Raw genomic sequence first — 11,993 nt, forward strand, 5'->3', positions numbered from 1 at the left:
TACTTTATTATTCATTTTGGGAATATGGGCATTGCTGGAAAGGCCAGCAATTAGTGCCCATCCCTAGTACTTGATAAGATGGTGGGAAGCTGCCTTCTTGAACCACTGCAGTCTGTAGTGAAGTCTGTTGACACAACCAACAGCTTCCTGGTCACTTCTACTGAAACCAGATTTTTATTTCTAGATTTAAACTGAATTAAAATTCCCAAATGACCAATGATGGCATTTGAACTTAGATTCTCTGGAGTATTAGTCCATTGACTTCCAATTACACTATTGTACCTGTATGCACATTCCCAAAATTTGTGGTTGCAGTGGGGGGTTGGGGGTGTTGGGGGTTGTGACCCAAGTGCATGCCTCCTGGTCACACTTAATATGTCTGGTGATAAGACCACTGCAAACTGGTTATTGGTCTCATTTGCACATTACTGGTGAGCTACAGGATTCATCTTTTCTTTAGAGGCGGTGGACGGTTGGTGAGAGAGATCAGTGGTTGTGAGACTGGCCAAGACCATCAGTCTATAAGGGGAGGGAATGTGGCAGTCGGAAGGTGGTGGGCAGCAACCTGCAGTGTTAATGTGGAGCCAGAATGAGGCACTCCTGCCTTCCCAGTCTCCACCTCGAGGTAACTTTTCATCTTTGTGTTGACAGGTTTTTGGGTCCTTTTATGGACATCTACTTAACCAATGAGGCATGTGCCACATTTCCATCTTAGGCTCGTCTCACAAACAGTGCATGTTGTGTCGCACCCTTCAGTACACATTACTCACCTGAAAAAACAGACACTGTGCATCAAATCCTGGGCCATAGAATTAAGTCACCTGCACAGAGATTGAATGTTTGAGGTGTGAAGTGAGCCTCAGTGTGTCAACCACAACTTGGAGTCAGATGGAGTCAGACAAATGGCATCTAAAGTGAAGCATGTATGAAACCAGTTGCCATGGCTGGAGGTAACTGGACTGGATGTTTGTGGTAATCTCCTCTTGTGGACAAGTTTAGGAGCTGCTTGAGCTGGTGGCCTTGTTTGTTTTCTCTGTTGTGTTGGATGGATGAATGAGTGTAACACTGATATTGGGGTTGAATCATACTCCAGAAGAAACTAAAATTGCAAGTCCTTTCTTTTCAAGGCTTTTGGCAAACATGCTGAAAATTCTGTAATGGAACAAAGTCACTTGGGAGAAGTTCTGAACTTTCCCTCTCATTCCCACCCCAGGGAAGTGACATGTCAGGCTGGGCAAGGATTAGGGATGGACTTTGTAGCCTGTGATCCCAATTCATGGTCTCAGTCATACCATCAGGAGATAAGGCTAGAGAAGGTGTTCTTCCCCAAAGGGAAACAAGTAAAGCCAAGGAGAAGGTAAAGGCCGCTTCCCCACTCTGGACCTCCAGCTCCAAGCTGAGCCAGAGAATAGTTTACAATATTCAAGGAAAAATCGTAAATACAAAAATAAGTTGTCACGGTTTTCCAATGTCTTTTCATTATTATTTATTAAAACTTTTTTATACTTCTGTCAGAATACAGTAAATACAGCCTACTGAAACCATTTGCTTATTGAAGTCAAGATACCTTTGCGTAACCTATTGCTGTTTTCTCTATTTCCAGTTTCCATCCATTCGCAGTGAATATTGGTTTGACAAGTTTGATATTGAGGTCTCAGTTTTCCCAGGAGTGAAACATTGGCTGTGCTCATTCCCACCTCACCCCCTCTCTCCCCTCCCATTTTCTCCCAATCCATCAACCCATCCCTCCCAATCTTCCAACCTCATTGCACCTCATGTTGCACATTCCCTTATCTACTCCCAGTGACAGTAACTTTATGGAATTATCTACATCTTTCCACCTGAGACTTTAAACCAAGGCCCTGTCTGCCCTCTCAGATGGACAAAAACTGTTCCATGGCACTGCGGGAGGAACAGCAGGGGCCAGAAGATCAATTTAAATTGACGTCAGCAACCAGGCAACTGATCATCTCTGGGGTGGATCGCCCTCGTCAGCAGCTTAGTAATGCCCAGTTCAGATGCCATGTCAGGTCTCATCTGGTAAAGTCCCATTGGGTCCCATTGCTGGAGGATTGGGTGAAATTGCTGGGTCAACTTCAAGCATCTGTACACATCCCCCATCAATGTTGTACATTAGCATGTGGGTGATGGGCAGAAAACTCAGCCATCTCCCCATCCCCCACTGATTGAGATTTCCATTGGTTGTTATGTGAGGTGGGTCTGGCAGTCATCCAACATTCCAGAACACCACCACCACCACCATCCCCGCCCTCGCACAGGGCAAGCCTCCTGAATTCCACACTCACAGCCCACCCAAAGTTTGGACGATTCTGGACTGGAGTGAAAATAACCCACGTTCACCAATGGTGTGTCACTCATGAACTTAAAGGAGCAACATGATTTCAAAATATCCAGTAAAATTACTCCTACCGGGGACAGTATACTTAAACACTTACCTTGGACGATGTGGGTGTATTCATCTGGAATTTGCTAATGTGATTTTAGCAATCCTGAAAATATCTTAGAATTAAAACCAGATGTGTTTCTTTTTAAATTTTAACTCCCTCCACATCTGGAAACCATCACTGCTCATACCCCCACACAGAGCTGCAATGCCACCAGACCTGTATAAGGCATGTGGAAAGCTATAATGCTCACTCTGTGTTTACTACCTGGTTCCTAGGACAAGTTCATGTTTCATTTCCATTTATTTTTGGGGTGTGGGTGCTGCTGGCAAGGCCAGCATTCATTTCCCAGCAATAGTTAATTGGTTAATTGGTGAGCCGCCTTCATGAACTATTCGTGTGGTGAAGGTGCTTACTCAGTTCATGTTCGATTGTCTGTGGCCTGCCTCTCAGTTGATCCCATGCACTATTTCGAAGAAGGGCAGGGGAGATCTCCCCAGTCTCCTGGGCCAGTATTTATCTCTCAATCAACATCACCAAAGTAGATTATTAAACTTTGTGTGCACAAATTAGCTGCTGCTTTTCCTTACCAAACTGCAGTGACGACACTTCTAAAGTACTTAATAGGCTGTAAAGAACTTTGAGATGGATGGTTCTGAGGTCATGATAAGCGCTATATAAATACAAGTTTGTCTTCCTTTTTCGGGAGTTTTACGATTTTGACTCAGTGATGATGAATAAACTGCAATAGATGCCCAGGTCAGATGGTGTGTGGCTTAGAGGTGGAACATGAAGCTGATTTACTCTCTATAGCAATTGGCACTCATGCCAGCCTGGTGCAAGATTGGCAGAATCCATGAACAGACTACAAGAGCAAGCCTTCCTGTAAAACTTACTTTCCATCATGAATCGAAAGACAAAGAGGGGGTGAATCACTGGACTAGCGTCCTTGTGGAGAACTGTTAGGGTCCTGGGCCTCCTCTGCACATGGGACACAGTCTCCTCCGGGAGACACTTCGAGGGGGAAACATACCTGGGGCAAGCTCCTACCATGAGCCCAGCCAACGCTCCCCCCTCCATTGGACCATATATAAACCTCCTTAAATCCATGTAGGTTGGCTGGTGGGAGAGGGAATTGGTCATAGGATAAATTCTTTGCAAACCTAAGCCTGTACATCAGGGAAGATTTAAGGTAGTACTTCCAAAGCATGGCTGCTCATTCATATTCTGTCTGCAGTCTTCAGCCAGTTAGAGGAGCATCTTAATGTCCATTTCAGGCTCCTCCTTCCGGCTGAGTATCTTGCTCTATTGTCCTTCTGTAAGAGGCAGGGTGTCCTTTAATGTGGAGTTAATGTTATCAATCCTCTGTTGTATTTGCATCTCAAACTCCTGTTTGTTTTTCATGACCATTTGGTTGACTGCCTCCTTTGTGGCTGCGTAATCTTCCTGAAGTTTGCTGCGCTTTACATTAAACATAGGGTCAGAGGGACTCAGATTGATGTATGTCTCCAAACAGGAGACTTGGTCTCTTAGGTGCTTTTGAGAGACCTCAACATAAGTCCCTGAGATCATGTGGCACAGGTTGGCAATGTTACAAGCCTGAAAGGCTTCTGTATAAATCATGTCCTTGACAAAAGAGTCCTCAGAATATCCTGGGAATGCCTCAGTATCACTGGTAAACTGCGTTAGGGCGTCAGAGAGAGAGACCTTAATCAAATTGGACATCATTTGGAAGAAGTTGCTCATCTTAGCCCACTGCACCTTGACTTGGCTCAATGCATCCAGGCCCGTGGCGAGCAGCTTGAGAGTTGTGTCATAATCTATCTCCTTCACCTGACACTCCATCATAGTGAGCAAGATCTCATCAAGGTCCTTAGCCACCTTATCTTTTGTCTCAGACATTCTCTGATACTCCTCTCTGCTGGAATCTAATTGGCTTTTGGCTTGTTCTACCTTAAAGCGGGCTTGATCCAGAACCATTTTTGACAGACCTTCCTGCACCTTGTCCAGGTTGGCAGCACTGGTTAGATTTGGCAGTTGCGGAGTCAAGGCTGGAACGTTGGTGGATCTTTTGATGTCTGAAATGTACTTTAGAACATTAGCGTTCTGCTTCTTGATGGCTTTGCCAAGACTTTTCAACTGAGCCTCATCAGGCTTCTCACACTTAGCGACCTCCTCCAGCTGCTCGCATGTTGTAATCCCTGCCTCGCACAATTTCAGGGCTGCTTTCTTGGTGCTGCAGTCTTCCTCTTGCTTGATCTCGCTCAGGCTGTTCTGAAACATGAGTTTGTAGTCAGCCAAGCTGCTGTTCTGTGAGTTGGCACTGTGCAAGCTGCTGGTGTCAATGGCCCCACTCTCAGAGACAAGGTCCTGAAGCAATGCGCTGGCCACCACCATCTCCATCCCTTTCAAATAGATGCTGGTTGAGTCCCCTGACCTCTGGTCTGCGTCTTCATCTGGTGATGGTTTATTTTTCTGCATATTCTTCTTTACATGATGTGCTGCTGCCTCAGTGATTTCAATGGCCAGGCTCAATGGCTCCGTCATGCCCATCGTCACCAGCTCTGTGACAAGACTGCTCGACAAGTCGAGTAAAGACTGTGTGACATAAACTCCAACCAGGTTCTTCCCAGAGGGGATCATCTTCACCGCCTTTTGGTATACAGCACGGGCCTCCTCCAACTTGACAGACACCTCACTGCACTGAGTCTCCACCCTCTTCTTTTCCTTCTCTGCTGCCTCCTTCTGGAACTGGGCCTTCGCTAGCGTCTGCTTGACCTTGTCCAGGGCTGCGTGGTGCTCAGTTCGGGAGCTGGCACAGAATTCCAGCAATTCCTGGACCAAGTCGATGAGCGAGGTGAATTCCTCCTCAACAGAAGCCGCCAAGCCTTGGCACTGGTCTGCCACCCTTTTGATGCTTTTCAGGCGACTGGGCAGCATGGCTTTGATCACCTTCGGGTCCCGGCTCAGCACCTGCACCGCACTGGCCAGATGCGTTGGGGCTGTCAAGGAGTAGAGGCGGATCTGGTCCATGTTCTTGTGAGCTTTGTTGAAGGCTTTCCAGCCCTGGTCACTTACCTGCAGCAGGCAGGCGTGGAATGATTCCGGGTGTCGTAAGAAGCCAAACGTTTTGTCTGCCACGTTGAGCTTCACCTGGAATGCCTCTGCCGCAGAAATGAATATCAGCTCACCTAAAATCGCTATGGAGATGGGCCCGGCTGTCAGAAACTCCTCCCAGTTGGCATGGGACTTCATGATCAGTTCCAGGTGAGTCTTGATCTCCTCCGTTGCACTCAGCACCTTGATGCTGTTGTTGATCTTTGCCACGACCTGTGTCTCGTCCGCTGACATGGCGATTGAGTTAATATCCTGTCAACAAAATCAGGGACATTTGATTTAATCAAAGACAGATGACAGCTGTGACTCAAGTGGGAGCGCTCTTACCGCTGAGGTAAACGTTTGCAGGTTCAGGTTCTACTTCACAGATTTCAGCACATATTCCAGGCTGACACACCCCAGGCAGCACTGAGCGAGTGCTGCACTGTCTGAGGTGCCATCCGTTGGACGAGACATTCAGCTGAGGTCATTATGGTGGGGAAAAAAATTATCCCATAGCACTATTTGAAGGACAGCAGGGGAGTTATCCCAGGTGTCCCAGCCAATGTGTATCACTCAAGCAACAGCAATTTAAAAACTGCTGATAATTTCATTGTGGTATTCCTATTTGTGGGATCTTGCTGTGCTCAACTTGGCCATTGCATTTCCTGCATTAAAACGCTGCCTACAATTTAAAAATACTTCATGATAAAGTGATGAAGATTTAGATGTTGGAAGAGGTTTTGAAGGTGGTTTTGAGATGGAGCAGGAAGGGGATGGAGGCAGGGTGGGGGTGAGGGGGGAGGGTGTGCAGTGGAGGCTGCGCTATAAAAAGAAAATGGCAGACTTTAGGGGAGAGATGGCTGAAGGCTGTACTACCTCGGGGAGGGAGGGGAAAGGACAGGAAGGAAGGTGCACAGGAAGCCAGTCAGAAGAGCAGATTTCCATAAAGCACTTTGGGATGCCCTGAGGTCATGAAGTTGTTTACATAGAAGCATTTTTATTATTGGTGATAGGAATGATTATTGTTGGGTCAGCTGGAGTTCTACCATTGCAAAACGATTCGACTGAGTGAGACACATTGGGTAGACCATCAGGGAAAACTCTCTGTCCTTCAAATTACTCTGTAACCTTTTACGTCCACCTGAGAGGGAAGACAGGTTTAACATCTCCAACTGAAATAGGGCACTTCCCACAGTGCAGCACTCCCTCAGTAATGGAGTGTCAGTCTAGACGTTTGTGCTCAAATCTCTGGAGTAGAACCTAAACCCACAATGTTCCTGACTCAAAGGTAAGAATGTCTCCACTGTAAAATCAGATTAAAGAAAGGAATTCACACCCACTGTTTTGATGTACTGCACAACCTCCCCTCACCTCCAATAAGTAGAACCAGCCTCCAGCCATCTCTCACCTACATCTCTCACCTACTCCTATCCCCAATCTTCTTCCTACTTCCTCTCTCCCCAGCTTTAAAGCATCCCTCCACATCTACCTCTTCAGCTGCACCTTCAGTCATCTCACCTGCCTTTTCTCTCCAACTACTGCCCTGCGTTTTTGCCCATCCTTCTCCCTTGTTAAATGCTCTAAGACCTCTCGCTGGGGTACAATCAGAACAAAGGAGCCAGGGGGGGCATGGCCTGTGCCTGTCAGGAGGGCACAGCTAAAACTAATCTGTAGAAATACTGTTTCAGTTGAAGAGGTAGATGGAGGGAGGCTTTAAAGCTGGGGAGAGAGGAATTAGGAAGGGGATTGGGGATAGGAGTATGTGAGAGATGTAGGTGTGAGATGGCTGGAGGCTGTGTTACTTATTGGGGGAGGGGGTGTGGGCAGGGGTGCAGTACACCAGAAGAACAGTGGGTGTGAATTCCTTTCTTTAATCTGATTTTACAGTGGAAACACTCTTACCTTCAAGTCAGAAGGTTGTGGGTTCGAGTTCGACTCCAGAGATTTGAGCACAAAAATCTAGGCTGACACTAATACTGAGGGAGTGCTGGATTGCTGCAATCGCCATATTGACCTTGTTAGGGGTGGGGAGTGGGAGAAAGAGGGAAGAATCCAAGTAAAAATCAGCAATACTGGCACCAGTAATAGTGGAGTTCCACTTTAAGGTATACAAGGCCAGTTCGGACAAATTTTACTGGTACCCTTCATTTGCAAGTTTGACTGATTTTTCCTTCAGGGGGATTTATCAAAATGATATCTGGACTCCAAGGATGAGACATAACACAAACTAGCATTGTATTTCATGAAATTTAAAAAGTAAAGGGGTGATTTGATCAAAGTTTTCAAGAGGGGGACACATTGAGTAGATGGAAAGGAAATATTTCTGTTAGTTGGGGAGATTGGGACTGGGGCCAGAGACTAAAAATTAGAGCAAGGCATTTCACGAGTGAAATTAGGTGACACTTTGACACACAAAGGGTGGTAGAAGTTCAGAATTCCCCATCTCAAACAGCAGCTGATCAATTGTTAATTTTAACTCTGAGATTGATTGATTTTTATATTAAGGAATAATGGACATATGGAGTTGGGTCGCAGATCAGCTAAGATCTCGTTGAAAGCGGAACAAGCTTGAGGGGGATAAATGTCCTACTCTTGTTCCTATCTTCCTATCCTTTTCAGAAAAGAACATTTTGGGCCGTAGTATGTGAGTATTTTGGCACATGATGTGTGGTGAGTGTAGTTTGGGAAGAACAGGCAACTTTGTATCTATAGTTTCTAAAGCTTCCCATCACTGGGGTTTTCCTAACCTCGTGCCTAGTTCGTTTGTAGACTCACTGATAGAGATTGATCACTTTGATTAATCAATAACTCCTTTCTGGTTAGATAATCTGACTGCCAGAACGGGATGGTAGAAGGTAACTAGATGGACCTTGGTCTTGTGTTGACTGACAATTCCTCCAGCCTATTATGACAATGCAAGATGGATAGTGAAGCTCCCTCCCTAACAGCACTGTGGGTGTACCTACACCACATGGACTGCAGCGGTTCAAGAAGGCAGCTCACCACCACCTTCTCAAGGGCAACTAGGGATGGGCAATAAATGCTGGCCCCCCATCAAAGAATATTAAAACCTTTCTTGAGATAATTAACCCATAATTTATTAAAATCACGGTAAAATAACCTTTCTTTTAGGTTCACTTAAACTAATTGCAGCCTAAGACGCATCTCTGCCATGCTGTAATGTTAAAACATCAAGCCCACTTTCCAACCCACAGTACTAATGTTCCCTTTTAACAGGCAGCCACAAAGCTCAAAGCCTCTGCAAACACTTCACGTTACGTTTGACGTTAGTCACTGGAGTAAATACACCACTTCATTAAAACTGGATCCCCAGACTGACTACCTCTCACCCGCTCAGACACAACGTCACTGATTGCTCGCAGGGAGACTGAGAGATGGTTTTGGGTTGAATTGTGTTTGTTTTTTTGTTGTTGCTGGCTTATCCCCTGACAATACCTCTGTTTCTATTATGACTACCAAACAAAAGCAGTTGTTCTGCCAAGGACCCTGAGCTCCAGTTACATCACAACCTGAGAATCTGGCTGCTCTGGGGCTGACACTCTCTGTAATCTCTGTTCGCTACAGTTTGGCTTTCTCCATGCTCTGCCCCTTCCCTTGATGGAGGGCAAACCCTCTCCTGCATCTGCAAAGCTGCCCCCAAGGGATCAGAGTGACTCAGGTTGTTAAATCTCTTTCCCTAGCGTCTTCATCACATGTGTTGTCACCTTGACCCTCTCACTTCCCGGCACACCCTCCTGCTGCATTACGTTCTCTGCAGCTAATAACAGACTGTTGCCAAGTGAGATTTGTCTTTATTCTCAGTCAAACAGCCTTTCTTTCTCCAATACCCAGAATTAATTGTTCAAAGATATGATGTAGGCACAATCTACTGTCATTATTTAAAATATCCTGGAGATTAATTTTCAATTCAAGGAAATTTCTGGATAATCCTGGAGAATGTGGGCGATTTATTTAAGTGACGGCCTCTATAAAATTTGTGCAGGATCCTACATGCACGGCAACTTCAGGGTTGTTCAGGGTCGAGTTGTGTGCAGCATCTTTCAGGTTTTTGCACTGCTCTGTGGCTTAGAGGGAACATTGCTGACAGGTTTAACTGGGAGATGTCACCGTGCACTCTGGCCCTGCAGGGGGTCCGAGAATCTCTCTCCAAACTCACTTCCCTCCCCACCCTCCCTACCCACCCCTGCTCCCTCCACCCACCCCCGCACCCGCTGTTTGATGCTTCCATGGGGATTGGAGGATAATGTGTGTTAGCCTTTGACATTATGCCCATGATACATCAGGTCATCCAATCCCTGGAGCTACATTTAGGGAAGTAACTTTCTCAAAACCATATCAGATCAATGCCTTGAGTTATTGCACCTCCACAACTAGTCACAGGCTCCATTCATTTCAAATCATCAATTCTTGCAGCACATCAGGAAGGGGTTTCAGTTACCCATCCCTGCTGGAAATCCACCAATGCAGTCACACTGGGAAGAGGCTGCGTGTGTGGGAAGTGATTTACTCAGTCATCCCACCCGCTGACACCCCAGCAGTTTCACATCGACGAGAAGATGCTTAACCAACTGGATTGTGAGAATGGCTCTAAAAACTCCATGGTCCTGGTCAAGAACCAGTTTGTTCAGACTGAGGCACAATTCAGTTGCTCTCGCTGTGGGAAAGTATTTATGTGATCACAGAACCTCATTGAACACAAATGCACTCAGACTGGAGGAGGGCATTCTGTGTGGAAAGGGATTTCCATTATCACCCCACCTTGCTACACACCGACTAGTTCAATTCAGCCCATCTGCCTGTCCGTTCTTTCGAAGAACTATCTAATTAGTCTCAATTCCCCAATTCTTTCCCCATGGCCCTGGAAATTTTCCATTTTCATATATTTCTCTGATTTCCTTATGAAAGTTTCTATTGAATTTTGCTTCCACTGCTCTTTCAGACAATGACTCACTATGTAAAATAAATTCTCATCTCCCCTCTGTTTCCTTCTCAGTATAATATATGTGCCTTTCTCTGCTGTAGCTTTATTTGAACTCTGCCTCTTTGTTGAAATGGTGCCATTTAGAAGGAGCGCCTGTTATTTTTCTTAAGTTCATCGGAATGTTGGAATTGCAGGCTCGCATTTACTGCCCATCCCTAGATTCCTCCAGAAATGTACTCAAGCCTTGTCACAGGAGAGTTTCTGTACTCTTCCCAATCCCGCCACACTCCTTCTGTAACCCCCATCCCCAACAGGCTGTCACTCACACAACCCACATCCTTCCTGCACTCTCCCCATAACCCCAACCAACTGGACAACACTATCTACCGCACTGTCCCTCTACATCCTATTCCCCACTATACCCTTCGCAGCCAGCATCCGACCCTGAACATCAGGTGGTTCTCAACCATTAACCCTTTCTCTCTCCACAGATGCTGCCTGCATGACTTGCTGAACATTTCTAACAGTTAATGGCTTGAATTTAATCACACAATCCAGTTGTTTCCTGAACAAGGATTTTTTTGTATGTTGAAGGTTTTCTATTTATTTCCTGCACTATGCTGAGAAAAATGTTTGCTGGGCACACACACACACCCACTAACAGCCACACCCTCACACCCACACCCACACCCCCACTAACAGCCACACCCACACACCCACACACACACACCCACTAACAGCCACACCCTCACACCCACACCCACACCCCCACTAACAGCCACACCCACACACCCACACCCACACCCCCACTAACAGCCACACCCCCACTAACAGCCACACCCACACACACCCACTAACAGCCACACCCACACACCCACACCCACACCCCCACTAACAGCCACCCCCACTAACAGCCACACCCACACACCCACAAACACCCCCACACACCCACTAACAGCCACACCCACACACCCACACACACACACACCCCCACACACCCACTAACAGCCACACCCACACACACACACACCCACTAACAGCCACACCCACACACACACACCCCCACACACCCACTAACAGCCACACCCACACACACACACACACCCCCACACACCCACTAACAGCCACACCCACACACACACACACCCCCCCACACACCCAATAACAGCCACACCCACACACACACACACCCCCACACACCCACTAACAGCCACACCCACACACACACACCCACTAACAGCCACACCCACACACCCACGCACACACACACCCACTAACAGCCACACCCTCACACCCACACCCACACCCCCACTAACAGCCACACCCACACACCCACACACACACACCCACTAACAGCCACACCCACACACCCACGCACACACACACCCACTAACAGCCACACCCTCACACCCACACCCACACCCCCACTAACAGCCACACCCACACACCCACACACACACACCCACTAACAGCCACACCCACACACCCCCACACACACACACACACACACACACACCCCCCCACTAACAGCCACACCCACACACACA

General features: G+C 46.9%; 1 protein-coding gene across 2 annotated transcripts in view; it reads right to left on the reverse strand.

Moving 5' to 3' along the window:
* Positions 1–1,471: 1,471 nt before the first annotated feature.
* LOC121274700 overlaps positions 1,472–11,993 on the reverse strand; it is a 25,929-nt gene continuing 15,407 nt past the window's right edge. For both annotated transcript variants that reach the window (XM_041182027.1, XM_041182020.1), the window contains one exon: positions 1,472–5,774. In XM_041182027.1, the coding sequence (XP_041037961.1) occupies positions 3,711–5,756 (2,046 nt within the window). In that variant the 5' untranslated portion in view covers positions 5,757–5,774 and the 3' untranslated portion in view covers positions 1,472–3,710. The remainder of the gene's footprint in view (positions 5,775–11,993) is intronic.

Source organism: Carcharodon carcharias, chromosome 2, assembly GCF_017639515.1.
Source record: "Carcharodon carcharias isolate sCarCar2 chromosome 2, sCarCar2.pri, whole genome shotgun sequence".
Lineage (NCBI taxonomy): Eukaryota > Metazoa > Chordata > Chondrichthyes > Lamniformes > Lamnidae > Carcharodon > Carcharodon carcharias.